Raw genomic sequence first — 15,879 nt, 5'->3', positions numbered from 1 at the left:
TATATAAACCTTTAAAAAAAGCGTTAATATGAAAAGGCTCAAATATTAGGAGAATGTGACCTACGCGTTTTCCGAGATTTTCGGCCGAAAAATCGTCGCGCGGAGGGGAAAAAAATATGTTTTTCAAAAATTCACCAGAAATCGAGATATTGTTCTAGAGCTTGCAATATGTTTTAAAATGAAGATAAATGATTGAATATTACTAGATGTAAGATTTTTATGTTATAAAAGCGTTTTTTGACCTTTTCGGTTGAGTCAAAGTTGACCGATCGTAGTTTTTTTCGTACTTATCGTACTTTATATGCAAATATTTCAAAAATGATAAAATGCTACACCTTCCAATATTTTTCAGTTATATTGTGCATGTTTTTGCGCACATTTCCATATATAAAACTATAAAATAAGCGTAATATGAAAAGGTACAAATATTAGGAGAATGTGGACCTACGCGTTTCCGAGATTTTCGGCCGAGAATCGGCGCGCGGACGGAATAAAATATTTTTTTTCAAATATTCACCATAAATCGAGATATTGTTCTAGAGACTTGCAATTTGTTTTAAAGTGAAGGTAAATGATTGAATATTACTAGACTGTAAGTAATTTGCTTACCCCCCCAAAAATAATATTATAATATATATATATATATATATATATATATATAATATCTATATCTATATATATATAAATATATATATATAGATATAGATATATAATATATATATATATATATATATATATATATATATATATATATATATATATATATATATATATATATATAATTTTTTTTATACGTAAAATATATATTACATTCTTCGATTCTGGTACCAATACATAAATAAAAGGAATGCAGGTGACACTTCTCTTTTCGCATACAATGAAATGTCTTATTATTATTTTATCATGCACACATTCAGATATATAAAAAATTGTAATAAATATAAAACTAAATATAAAATAAATGCAGAATACTCACTCGTAATCCTGACTCTTCGTTCTATTCTTGTTTTCTCCCTCCTCCATTGAAGAGTCTTGCATTTTTTTCCACTCGACATGACGAGGTACAGGTGGAGGAGGAGACGCGCGCCCTTACTGCTGATGGACCCGGCGGCCCCGTGCGCCCTCCGCTGTCGGTTTAGGGGGCGCGCTCCAATACATGACCTTAGTGTGATACTTTCGGTCACACTCCCCTATCCTGCAAAGAGCAACTTTGCAGAGACGACAGAAGAACCGGGTGTCTCTCCTTCTGCCATTCATATGGCACACCCGGCACGTTCCGTTTCTGCCTTCGCCCTTCTATGGCCTCCAGTATGTGTTCCCCTGGCTGCAGCCGACACGCAGGGTCCCACTACCCGACGAGAAGCGGTGATGGCGGCGCGGGGCCGGCAGCAAGAGGGGCGTCGTCAGCATGGGGCGTCGTCAGCAGGGTGTCGTCAGCAGGGGCGGCGGACAGCAGGGGAGCGTCGTCAGCAGGGGTCGGCTGGCGGCAGCAGGGGCGACGGCAGCAGGGGCGTCGTCAGCAGGGGCGTCGTCAGCAGGGGCGTCGTCAGCAGGGGCGTCGTCAGCAGGGACGGCGGCAGCAGGGGCGGCGGCAGGTCGAGCGAAGTTGGCCCTCCTATCTGCCCTTTCCTCTAGGGGCAGATCTGCAGCTCGGGGCAGGGGGAGTCAGTTATGGAAGGCCACTCATCGGGATCGAAGTTGATGAGGGCATTCCCGGCTACCTCTAGGAACTGTGCGTGGGTCTCAACCTCGGAAGATTGTCACCGCGGTACCCACAGTACAGTATGTAGGCATTTTGGAGGGCCAACTGAAGGATGTATTTGAGGAGCTTCTGTGTCCACCTTCTGGTTCTCCTGGCGAAGGGATAGTACTGGATGAGCTGATCAAAGAGATCAACTCCTCCCATGTGCCTGTTGTAGTGCCCAATGACAGTAGGCCGCTCGGTACGAAACTCCTCAAACACAACTCGGCCCTGTCGACGTGTCTTCTTCCGCTGTACGATCTCTTCTTGGATGGGTTCATGACTCGTCGTAACCATGGGGACGAGTCGGACACCCTTCCAACAGATGACGAAGACAGCGCCCTTCCGCCGCCACTCTGTCTCTCCTCTTGCCAGGTGTTGCGGATGACTAGCGAACCTCTTGAGGACATTCGGGGCCCCACGCACCAACCGAAGGGTACCACTGACGTGAACACCTGCTTCATACAGTTCCTGGGGCCAGGGATACCGAGTTATAATAATTATCCATAAACAGGTGATATCCTGGTTACGGAAACGTCCACAAGGTTGAATACAGTGTCACGCAGCGTGGAGAATACCCCGGTATACACTGAAAAGTCCACAACGTATCCAGTGTTGGCCTCGGTAATGAGAAAGAATTTCACACCATATTTCTTTGGCTTCTTGGGGTTATACACTTTATACTAAGACGTCCTTTGTAAGGCATCATCCCCTCATCCAAAGACAGGTTCTTTCCAGGAATCACGAGATTACTACATCGCTCACGGATATAATCCAACACTGTACGCACTAAAATGAGGCGATCACTGTTATTCCGGGGTATGGCCCTTCGGTTGAAGGCGGTGAAGTACCTGTCATCGCCAGGAAATTATCACGGGACATAACGCCAGGCACATTCGGCATATATAAAAAAAATAAACTTCTCTTCCAATATTGCCTGACGTCGATAGCAGGTGTCAACCAAAATAAATGTGGAGCCCCAAAAATGTGCCATGTCAATGAGGTTGCAACCCCGCCAGGAATACGACAAGTCGTCTTCAGCTCATATCGGCAGTACCGAGCGTAGTCCACAGTCTCGTGTACCAGGTATTCAGCAATTCCCGCGTCAGGAAAAGCTGGATGAATCCCAAAACAGTCAGGGGTACTGGTACGGTCATCCCAGGGGTTGCCGTGAAGGGGTGCATGTTAGGAGGGGTGGGGTGGGGTCCGTCCACCCTCGTCACTCTCCGACGACCGACCTTCACCTTGGCTGGCGCGACGAGCCGACCTTCTACGTGCCCGTGCGCGCGCACGCGCACGGGTGCGGGCACGATGCACACTACCCCCCCCCGTTGGCCCATCACCCTCACTTAGGCCCTCACTTTCTGTATCGTCCTCTGCGATAAAACTTGAGCCCGTATCCCCACCCTCCCCCTCCCCTCCCCCTCAGATTTCCCCCTCGTATGCACTGAATTCGAGCTCACTTTCGGGATGTGAGCCTCGAACGGACATTGGGGGCAAATATTCATCCTCACTTTCATCGGACTGATGTCCTCATCACTCGATGACCATCCGCCATCAAAATGAGGACTTGCGACATGTTCCCGATCAAGCTCCGAAAGATATTCGTCTATGTCCCTTGGTTGGAGGCCTCCCAAATGCCTACGAATGCCCCTAAGGACGCCCACATGCTTTCTAGGGGTAACCAAAGGCAAACCGATGTGTTCCCGAAACACTTTCAGCCACACGTGGCCGCACAGAACGGCCTTGAGGCGCGGGGTCATGCTGGGTGCTTGGCCCCTCGCCAGCATCCATGTCCAAAACTCGCCTTACACGATCCCTTCCGGCGGGTAAAACGCGCCTTTCACGGTTCACACGTCGTTGAGACATATCTACGAATGTCCTGTAGCAATACAAATGCTCAAAGTCTCGCACAAGTCCAGAAAAAACACGCTTTTCACGAAGATCGCTCTCGGATGGTGCGCTACTGATGCTGGCTGGAGCGAGAAGAAGGGATATCGCGCATGCGCACTGGGTCACGCTTCAAAACAAAACAAGGCCTTGATCCGTGGACTCCCAGCATCCCCCAAGGCGCGTGATTCAAAAGTTTTAGGCTGGTAGGCCTATAAGTATTTTTCCTGCGAATTTTAAAAAAAAACTTTTGTATGTCGACGTAAAATACGTCCAGTCGGCACCCGACAGACAATTTATCTCGACGTAAAATACGTCCAGTCGGCGTTTAAGGGTTAACTTTCCCATCTATAAAATTATATATGAAGAGGTTTGAACGTAAGCAAATTACAGTTGCCATATTCTTTGATATCCATAAAGCATATGATATGACCTGGAGCTACTTAATTTTAAAGTCCTTACATGAAAAGGGTTTTAAAGGGCACTTATCAATTTTTATCAAGAATTTTATCCATGCGGAGAACTTTTCAAACTAATAAATAAAATATATTCTGACTCCTCAAAACACTTCAAGGGAGTGTTTTGAGTGGAACCCTTTTTTTGCTTTAGCTATTAATAACATCGTAAAGCAGTTACCACAGGGAGTAAAAATAGCTTGTATGTAGATGACTTTGCTATAGTATATTATTTCTCAAGCAGTCTTCGTCATCAAAGAATTCTTAATAAAGCTATCAAAAACTGGACTCTGTCAGTAGGTTTTAAGCTCTCTTTAGAGAAAACCCAAGCAATTATGTTTTACAAAAATAGTAGATGGATACAGAATCAACACAGATCTTAAATTAGTGATAGCCTCATTCAGTTTAGTAATACTGTAAAAATTTTTAGGCTTGGTGTTTGACACTCATCTTAAACTGGAAAGCACACACAATCTTTGTAAAACATAAATGTCTCATACTACTTGGGGAGTTAAGAGACAACATTACTTGATATACAAAGCACTAGTTTTATCCAAAGTAGATTATGGAAGTCCAATTTATGGGTCAGCATCACAAAGTACCTTGAAGTCCTTAGACTCTATCCTAACTCGTGGCTTGGGACTTTGTAGTGGAGCCTTTAAATCATCTCCAAACACTTCAATTGTGAAAGTGCCGAATCCCCATTCTCGTTACATCGTGACCTTGTAACAAAGAGAAGTGCTTTAAAGATAATATCCACTTATTTTCCCACAAAAAAACCTGTTTGTCATGCGAGATATATTTATTAATAATCTTGAACCACCTTTTCCAATAAGAGCTAATAGGTTATTGGAATCTAATGGTGTTAGATTAAATATACTCCCACCCTCAAATTCTCCACCTCTTTGGATGATGAAGAAAATCAAAGTATGTTCTAACCTATATCATTTGTCAAAAAAGTAAGATTAATACTTAATACTTCAGATCGCCATAAATAGTATGCATTAGAACACATTCGAAGTAAAGCCCCACATAAAGCAATATACATGATGGATCCAAATCTTCTGTGGGATTGTTGGTTGCTGAAGTGTCATCATGCAATATAAGTCGGAATTCATTGCCAATTGAAGCTACTGTCTTTACTGCTGAATTAACAGCAATTATATTTGCAATCAATTGGATAAAATTGTCAAATAACTAAACTGAATACCAAGCTTGTAATCTATTCGACTCAAGATGCACAATTGAAGCTCTCAGAGGTTACACATAGGAACCCTTTAGTAAAGAAAATTAAACAAATAATCAATAAATTATATTCACATGGTGTAACATTGAAATCTGCTGGATTCCTGCCCATGTTAGAATCCAAGGTAATGAAAAGGCCAAGTCTGGGATAAATTCACCAATTTTTTTACAATAAGTTACCTGCTACAGTTTATATAAACTCGGTGAAGCAGTCCATAAAGACAAAATGGCAAAATCTGTGGGATAGTGAAGCAGACAAATAAATTGAAATGTATCAAGCAGATTGTAAACTTGTGGAGTGGAGTTCATCAGTACAAAATGAAAAACGAGCTTAAGTGATATTAAGATTACGAATAGGCCATACAAGACTAACCCACAAGTATTTAATGATATCTTCACGAGGGACATCCCACATTGCAGTGTCTGCCATACAGTTTTAACATTCAAGCATATTTTATGTGATTGCCAAATTTTTAATAGACAAAAAAGAAATTTATATTTAGGCAATAAATCATTATCAGAAATACTATGAGTCAGATAATTTTTCTTTATATAGAGTATTAATATTTTTAAAATACTAATTTGATTAATAAAATCTAACATTTATACCTCACTAAAATGGTTGCCTTTTGTCATTTTTATCTATTCCAGTCTTTTTAAAAGTTCAATTCATATTTCTAATTCCAACCTAATCTATCACTTAACAATCATCTTCATTTATCATTAATTTATTGTAATTCATTAACTACCATACCATCCCATCCCACTTTGTAGACATGCATTTTATGTGCGCATTTTTAATAACTTCCTCCCGGATGTTTTCTGGCCAGCACCGTAAGTGTCTAGTTAGACTCATTGGTTGGTCAATTTTCTTTTCAACGCTGAATGACCTCATAGATCCCAGTGCTTGGCCTTTGGCCCAAATTCTATATTCATCTTAAGACATGAGTGTTGCCAAGTAACTATCACTCATTATAGAAATATTTACCTATTCATGCTATAGTATGAATCTTGGGTCTTCTCACTTTTATGCAAAGTGGCAAGCCGTAGCACAAATGCAGTCTTACAACCATGGGGACAATCTATACCTCCCAGCCAGTATCGAATTTAAGCCTAGACTGTGGTAGTGACTTTCTGCCTACCTGGTGCATGGGCAGAGCCTCATGACATCATATTACAGTGTTCTCCCCATATTCAGCGGGGATGGGTACAGACATCCCCGTGAGTAGATAGAATCTGAATAGTTGATAGAATCTGTATACAGTGGACCCCCCCGTATTCGCGGACTCTCACATTCATAGATTTCTCTCAGGAATGTTTCCCCTCATTATTTGTAGAAATTTTGCATATTCGCTGTATTTTTCTATGAGAAATATCCACAAATTCATGTGTTTTTTTTTTAACAATTTCATCATAAAATGCACTTTTTGATAAAAACTATAAAAAAACCTTAGTAGTATCAAAATGTTTAGTGGGTTTTTCTTGAGTTTTAACTAACAAAATAGGCTGTTTTCAGCATTTTTATAGGGGTTCCAACGATTCGCTGGTTCTAACTATTTACCTTGGGGGGGGGGGGGGGTGGGGGGGTCTGGTACGCATCTCCCGTGAATATGGGGGAGACCACTGTAGTTAAAAAACACTTAAAACTGCCTAAAAATATTTATATACCTGGTTTTTAATAGTTGTATCACAAAAAGTGCATTTTATGAGGAAATTGATAAAAAAAAAAAAAAAAAAAAAAAAAAAAAAAAAAAAAAAAAAAAACAAAAAAAAAAAAAAAACGGAATTCTGGATATTTCTCATGGAAAAATACCCCCAATAGGTGAATTTCCCGTTAGATTGTTTTCTCTGAATTTTTGGGTTCTGGCATCAGCAACTTCATTTTACTTTAACAAATATCAGAACTATTGAACTTACGTATATACTCGCATATTATGCGACTTTTGAAACCTAATTTTGAAGGTAATTTTAAAGGGGTCGCATCATACACGCGGTATAAAATGTTTTGCGTACTGTCTATGCTTTCCCAAATCGGCAGATTGCGAATAGTACTACCGGAGGAAAACAGTAGATCTTTTAAAAAGTTATGCTTTACTTGTACTTCACTATATCCAATAATATTGTATGCATTCTCATATTACTATTGTATTTTAAAATACAAAAGAGCGATCGTGCGCCATTTGCATTATTTTGGTTTTATACAGCATGTTTTAACTGTTCTAGACTAACCATCTATAATTTCCAAATCAGTTGTTAAGGCACAATACCGAAGGAATTTTTACTTTTTGTTTTACTCGGTAAAAGAAACATTTGTTGCTTGAACTATTATTTTATTTTAGGATACGCAGTTAAGTGAAAATTTATTAAACGTAAAAAAAAATGCATAAAATTAATAAAATTAAAATCCTCCCAAGTTCACTCTCCAGGTGTCCGTACCATCAAATACTGCTCTGAATTCTTCGCATGAACGCAGTCATATTCGTCATCTTCCAGTTCTTTGATCATTCATATATAGTCTTGTCACCGTGGCTGAGCTCTCTGGCGTGGCTTTTAAAGATCTGCCCTTATGCTAAACAACAACTGCACCCGTGTTTGATCAGACCTTTGAATGTCCTTGAGACAAACCCCGAGGCTAATAATTATAAGATTATAAAGGAGTCATTCCAGGTACTTTTATCTCCCTATTCGGCCCTAGCTCTCTCTCTCTCTCCTCTCTCTCATCTCTTCTCTCTCCTCTCTCTCTCTCATCTCTCTCTCTCTCTCGCTCTCTCTCTCTCTCTCCTAAACCTCAGCTGTCCGAGCGAGAGCTTTTTTTATGGGACAACATAGGCCCGCATTTCGCATTTTCCATACCTAATTATTTTTGTATACGATTGCCCTTTCTCGGCTGTGAAGTTGATGTCTATCCATGGCTGTGAGATGACCAGAATAACTTGTAGTCGGTGTCAAAGTCACTCCACACTTCAGTCAGGCCAAAACTTTGCATTCAATTAATATTCAGTCATTGTTTCCTATCTATTATTTTGTCTCAGAGAGAGAGAGAGAGAATCTGTTTGTATACGATTGTTTATTTTCTCGCTCGTCAAACTTACTCTGTTATGCTTTATTTCTTATTTTCTTTCCTTGCTCACCAATTTATTCTATACCTACGATATTAAGAAATCAAGATATGTGTAGAAGGGAGAACTGCCTCCAGACTGTACAGTCATATGGATTTAAACGCACGCGGAACTGGTTGATATTCCGCAACAGCACCAAGATGAGATGCCATGGTGATAGAAAATCTGACTCCGTTTCTTGTTATTGCATAAAAAAAACTTTATCAATCGTGAACCTACGTAATTTATTTAGAATTCTGCGTAACGGAAAAGATAATATTTGATATCTGTAATGGGAAAAATGGTTTTATCTCTGTTGTTGTTATAAATTTGGCAGATATGCGATCAAACACGGTGTGGGAGGACCAAAACAGCCCAGCCAGAGAGCTCGGCTCATTTTGTGAAATACTATTGTTTGGCGTATTATAGGCTTTACCCGATTCGTTTTGGGTGTGCGCTGCAGCTGCTGCTACTGCTACTCAAATAATCGCATTTTTTCTTACTAATCCCAAGAGTTGACCATGGAAAATCCCAAGATAATAAAATAATTGACATATGCCAAGCCTTGGAGTCCTAAATATTTACTTTGTCTGTCTATCAGGAAAAGATACTGATAAATTGAATTGACGGTATCTTTTCTGAGAGAGAGAGTGAGAGAGGAGAGAGATTATATGCCAAGTGTTCATGCTGTTAAAAATGTTCAGTACGGGTAATTCATATCTGGAAGAAAGAAAAATGTGAATTTTGTTGCTGTCAGTCGCATGGACTAAATTTACAAAGAGCAGGGAACAAATCTTGACATTCCTCGAGAGATTAGAGAGATGAACCAAGGCCATCTAGGATGAACTCTCTCTCTCCCCTCTCAACTATACTGTAAGTGTTAACTTGAGTCTCTGAAACCAATAGGTATTAGGTCAAGCGCAACTGTGTGTGTGTGTGTGTGTGTGTATGTGTATGGGCATACTGTTAAAAAATGTGCTGTACATACAGGTAATAAACTACCTTACATCTTGAAAGATAAAACAACAAACAAATTTTGTTGTTGTTAGTCGCCGGGGATATAAAGAGTGTGACCAGCGGACAGAAAGATTAACATTTTTCCAGAGATTAAAGAGCTGAATTTTTTTTTTTGTGAAGCTATGTCAACCGTGTTAGTAAATAGGTATCATCTTTTAAAGAATTTTTTTTCTTTTCTTTTTGCGGAAGAATCTTTCAAACATTTTGCATTCAAAGTAATGAGAAGGAATCATTCTATTCTTCATGTAATCAGTAAAATACTTACACTAATAAAAACTAAAACTACGTATTGTATGCAAAACACACATCATCGTTAGCTTCGCGTGTGTAAACGATCATTCTCTAAGAAAATACTGAGTAGTATAACTAACAACCTGATTGGTTGGTGGTAGCCATGGTGATCTGTTATCCAATGACTGCCCTCTGCTTCTGTTCTATTTATAGACATGCCGTGGATGGCTCTAGTTTTGAACGTTACCATGTTCGTGATTTTCTGACTGCTGACGGCAAAAATTACTCAATAATGTTTTTTTTTGTTTTCTTTATATAATTATTTCTTCGTGAAAACAATAATATAATATGTCATTTTAACTTTAATGTATAGTGGTATGAAAAATACCAGTGTGTCGTAGCGATGCGTCATCAATATAGTGGTATGAAAATACCACATGGTGTTGTAGCGATACGTAATCACGAACAAGTACAAATCCTTTTCCCCGGACCATCCTCAAAATTTTACGACTCTTCAACTTCAAGATCGATAGGTGAAATATATTATATAGTCATACTTATTGTTAAAATTCACAAGTTGAACTGCAAAACATTATTATATTTTGATTTGTCATGTACATATAATGTTTTTGCGTTTTTACGGAAAAATGTTTTGTTTTGAAAATAATAGCTATTAGTGAACATATGGTATTAATTGTCCAACTATTTTGCTATAGGTGATCTTAGTTATCTCACATTCATTTAACAGTATTATATTAATATTTATTTAAATAAACTGTAATTAATAAATAACAATAATGAAAAAACATAAAGGGAAAAATTTTTTTTTGCTGCAGTAGTGATGTTTGTTTGATTATGCATCTGACCTCACATTTCCGAAATCTGAAAAATTCCAAAAACCGCAAACATCGGAATGTGTGTGTACTGCACATTTTTTTTTAAACACACACACAATGTCTACACATTTACTGATACCCGTTGGTGAAAGACTCAAAATTACAGTATTTATTCCTGAGAGAGAGAGAGAGAGAGAGAGAGAGAGCGAGAGAGAGAGAGAGAGAGAGAGAGAGAGAGAGATGAATGTTTAAGACTCCAAGGCGTGTTATTTTTACATTATTTTATTATCTTAGGATTCTTTTTTAATCTTGAGGTTTTATATTAAATTCTCGAGATTAGTAAGAAATTACCGTAACTTGACTAGCAGCAGCACACATCTGAATGACTCGGCCATTAGCATGGCTAAACCAACCAAACCCATTATGAACTGACTCTCTTGGAAAAGGAACTCGCAAGTGATACATGAGATACAAGACAAAACCACTGTTTATTGGTGAAATTTGGGGGTTGGTCGCATGATATGCGAGATCGCACGTTACTCGAGTATATACGGTAGATACTAAATACTAATATGTACTTGGAAAAATGAATATGGTTATAAAATATATATAAAATATACACTTGCCAACTCTCACCTTTATCCAGTTCTTTAATAAATAGGTGTAGCCAAAAAACTGTTTCATCTGAATCCCTTAGTAGACTAAATACAGAATAGGTATTTAGAAAATCTACTCAAACTTTTCATGGAGTATATATACTATATATATATTTTTTTAGAATTATAATTTTTTCGTCAGAAAAAAAGGTTCAATATGAATCTAGTCTATTCATATTTATGTAATATGAGCTTTACTTTGTAAGTGGACTAGATGTTATACATACTGTATACATAGTGCTCCTCCACTTTCACATTGATATAGGTTCCAGAACCTGCTGTGGAATTGCAGAAATCCCCTCTAAAAATGCTTATAACTGCCAATACCCAGTACCCCATAAACTAAATTGCTTATGACTATTTTGATAGATCACTGCCCAGTTTAATAGTTCAAACGAAAATGTACCTTAAATTATTATAAAAATCAATATTTAGTCACAAACACATTAGTGAATAAGTAGTGTTGCTCTCCAAAAGAAAAATGAATTAGTAATAATTTTAGAGGTATGGTCCTTAAAAAAAATCTGCAATTTTAGTGAAAGTTTCCTGTGGAAAATTGAATAGTGTGTTCCATAAAAATCCGCGACAAAGTGGACCACAAAAATGTGAAACGCATAAAACCAGGGATCACTGTAGTTCAAATGTTTCTGCCAGTTTTGCTGATGAATTTTTATTACAATACCTCATAAATAGTATTCAGAATCTATTGGGGCTGAACAGATAGATGCCAGAATAATGGACTTAAATAGTTTATCTACTATCTTGTAAACTCATTTTCCAGAATCACAGAGATGCTGACGTAAAGGTGTGCCCTTTTAACGCAACTCATATTATAAAAACAGCACTCTTCCAGTCTCATATTGTGTCTTGCCCTGAACGCGCCATTGTTGAACGAGACATCTACCTATGTAAGTAATTTTGACTAGACAGTAATAATTCAACTTGTTTGTGCATGTTTTATCATTGTTTGTGCATGTTTTATCATTGATCTTAATGCCTCTTGCTTTTGAGAAGAATATTCAGTATAAAGCACCACCAAAATAAAATTTATTTAAAAAAGTGTTGTACTTCTTAACATACTGTCTGGTGGATTTTTTAACCATTTTGGTGGTGGTTTTAAAGAAATCTTAATGATTACCCATTAATCATACCCATAGAAGAAATACCTTGGAGAAATCAATTTTATTTTGAAAATTTGTCATATTTCTCAAACTTTGTATGGCTTTGCATATGTATTTTACCATGGTTTTGTTGATTTGCATGAACTCCCTTGTGTGAGGCCTTCCCTACACAGCAATGTCAAGTCTGTCTTTAAATTTGGAAAGGTGTATACTGTAACTCCACAAGAATTGGCTTCAAGGGAAGGGAGCTTCCATAACCTGTCAAGACCATAATATAGAGTACCTGTAGTCTGGGAAATTCAAGTTACCCTGGGGAGTCTTGTTGATAGATTTTGGGAATAATAAACTGTCTAATTCCAAGGTCCTAGGGAGCTATTAGTGATACCCTTTTTGCCAGAAATGGGCTTTGTTTTGCTTCCATGGATTTTTACTCCTCTTCTGTATTCTTTTCCAAACTTTCAAACATTTCTACAGCCTTTTATGCAGTTCTACAGTTATCTCCAGTTCTTTGCATATAGCAGGTCTCAGATGTGTCTTTTCTATACCCATTTCTAGCTTGTTTCTTTATTATGATAAACAAGAAATGGGGCAGGGCTGGTTCATAACATACACCAAATTTATTACACATTTTTTATTTAAACATGCTCCAGTTTTGACATTTTATTTTATTTTTTTGACAGGGTAACACCACTAGCCGAGTTAATTTTTCTTGTTCTCTTCCTTTTTCTTTTTTCGAGGACCCTTTCATAATCTTCAGTTGCTATACAGAATTCTCTTGTTACCTTATTTCATCATTTTCGAATTCATATTATCTTTTATTTGTTTGATTTTCAGATACTACCTTAGTCATAATTTCTTTCCTCAATTACTTTGCTAATGTGTATCGAATATCCCACCTCCCCTTTGCCATTTTGAAATTCTTATGGTATTCTTCCTTACTCCTCTTAGTTGCCCTTGCTACTAGGGTTTTAGCAAAGTTGTTATTTCTGTTTGTATCTCTTGTTGTCTTCCTTCCCTGCTTGTCTTATGTTACAACTTGAAGACTGTTTTTCTTTGTAATTAGGTCTTGTATATCTTGTTTGAATCACATCTCGGTTTCCTTATATCTATTCCTCCTCCCCCCCCCTGATCCCAACTCCTTGATGAGGTGGGGGCTTAGGGATCCACTGCAGAGGGAGTATGCTCTCTTATGCCTACTCTCTCTACTGTGGATTCAACTGAACATTGAGACCTTTAACTCCTTTACTCCTCCTCTTATAAATTTTCCCCCTTCCCTTCTTCTTTCATTGACGACTTTGGCATGGTTTTTGGATTACTGAATTAACTGCTCTTTTAACTTGGAGTTTGGAGTTGGATGGCATGCCTCTCCACCCGTAAAACTAGAGTACCTGACGTGGTCGAGCAAGGGGAAATCTTTGTCAAGCCATGCCCACAGTGCTGGTTCGATCTCGACGGACTGATGACCCCTTAAGGCACTATTGGTATGACATATATCCAGGTGAGGGACCCAGGGCAGTTACCAGTGTGTGTAACGGTATTGCCCCTCCCCCAATTGGGCCTCCTTAGTGAGAGGGACCTCATCCTGGATGAAATCGATACTAATATAATATAAGGAGAAACAAATCAACTTTCCAACGGCTTCTGGCATGGCAATGGACTGTTCACAGGATAACTCAAATAATGATCGCCAGGACCCAACCTTCATTCACTATGATTCTCTCTTTGTCAAACTGGTCAAGGTTTATGAACTTGAAAGCAGACAATGGCATCTTTATTAAAATTAGAAAATTACTTATTGAATTGATGCCCATCACAAGAGATGAGCATAAGGCAAATTAAAAAAAAAGGGAATGGTTGGTTGAAACTACCAAAAACCAATCAGAAATTTTTCAGTGTATAAAAAATATAGATAACAAATATAAATGTCACAAGGCATAATACTATGGACAGTATGCAAGGCACAGTAGTAGTACGAAATCTTGATGATGAAACTAGACAAATTAATACTATTAGATTAATTAAAGAAAAGATATAATAACATTGAAGACTGTGAAATATACGAGGCTCCAAGCAGGAAAGACAAAAGTAAAACTATCAAAATAGCCAAGATAGAGTTCAGTGGCCAAACCTTGCCCTTGAAAATTAAAATGCTGGGATTAAATAGGGAACTAAGACCTTATGTTCCTAAACCCATGCAATGCAAGAATGTTGCAAATATGGTCATACAGCCATTAAGTGCAGAAATATTCATAGATGTGCCTTTTGCAGCTCACTGGGACCAAAAACATGCTGGGACTGTGGCCAACCCAAAATCATAAATTGTGGACTAGAACATCTGCCTAGATCTAAATTGTGTGCATTCCATATCTACAATACAGAACTTAAATTACTACAAGAACGATATGGAATGTCGATAAGAAAAGCAAAGGTAAAACTGGAAATGAAATGATTAAATGACCCACAAGCTAAGAAATTTAGGTATGCAGATACAGCAAAGTCAACCAATACCAGAACTGAAACAAATGACAATAGAAATAAAGAAATGCCACCACAGAAAATACAAGATGAAAAGAACTCTTCAAAGGCAAATTTAGACACATATGACATTACCACTGTGGAAAACTGATTTTCGCGGGATTTTAAGACAAAAATCATCACACCAATTAGTGTATTTTGATGTAATTTTCATGAATAAATGCATTTGTATGGTACAAAATTGATTTACTAATTTTCAAACATTAATACTGATTAATACTGTACTATTAGTAAGTTTAAGGGGACTGTCCGCTATGGCGGATGACATGTCGACTTGAAAAAATAAAAAATAGAGTTATTATTTGCATCTATGCAGAAACATGCCATGAATGCTTTCCAGAAGTTTCGGCCAATTATTTTTACAAATAATGAAGATATAGCGGTTTCTAAATGATGACGTCATCGTAACTGCATTGTCTGTATGACTGGGTTTGTGAGGATCATTTGTGCGTGTGTGTTTTTGCATATGTACAGTGATTTTTTCAGATTTTTTTCAAAATTCCCATATATCTGGTAGCAATGAAACGTAGTGTGAGAGGCCAGCTGCTCAGAGTGGTTATTTATAGGCAAGACTCAGAGAATGACTCAGTTATGCCACAGACGTCAAAGTAGTGGTACGCACTTACGCACTTGCGTTTGGCTACTAGCTATTTACGTTGTTTTTATAACTTCTTAGTGAACTTATAGCAATGCCAAAGTTACCTAAGATCAAGAAGGCTACTCAGAAACTAAGGCTAGCAAAATTAGCGAAGGCCAGAGTGTTGCTGAAAGGAAAAACTGAAAATTCATTGTTATCAGCTCCCCATCATTGTCCCCCCATGTCTCATGTCGCCGTCAACATCGTCTCGTGTCACGCTTAGGGTATTAATACCACTTTTAAGGGGAGGACCCAGGATCCTTGATGTAGAAATCAACAATAAAAGTACAAATAAAGTAATTATAATAATGTTGTTTTGACTTTTATAAAAAAAAAAAAGCAAAAATTTACATAGCAAATGTTTGGGAGCTCATACTCAAAATCATACTTATTCGCATGTTGGTAGCCATTACTCTG

At 38.1% G+C, this 15,879-nt stretch overlaps 1 protein-coding gene across 9 annotated transcripts in view; it reads left to right on the top strand.

Annotated features, from left to right (window-relative positions):
• The window catches only part of LOC135222082 (gametocyte-specific factor 1-like), a 534,139-nt gene that overhangs the window by 181,531 nt on the left and 336,729 nt on the right, over window positions 1–15,879 (top strand). For all 9 annotated transcript variants that reach the window (XR_010316168.1, XR_010316169.1, XM_064260250.1 and 6 more), the window contains exon 3: window positions 11,951–12,077. Coding sequence is in view for 7 of the 9 variants with exons in the window: in XM_064260250.1 (XP_064116320.1) it covers window positions 11,951–12,077 (127 nt within the window). In the remaining 2 variants the exon portion in view is untranslated. The remainder of the gene's footprint in view (window positions 1–11,950; window positions 12,078–15,879) is intronic.

Source organism: Macrobrachium nipponense, chromosome 3 (assembly GCF_015104395.2).
Source record: "Macrobrachium nipponense isolate FS-2020 chromosome 3, ASM1510439v2, whole genome shotgun sequence".
NCBI lineage: Eukaryota > Metazoa > Arthropoda > Malacostraca > Decapoda > Palaemonidae > Macrobrachium > Macrobrachium nipponense.
Note: the sequence above shows the minus strand (reverse complement) of the source record. Positions and strands in the feature narration are given on the sequence as shown.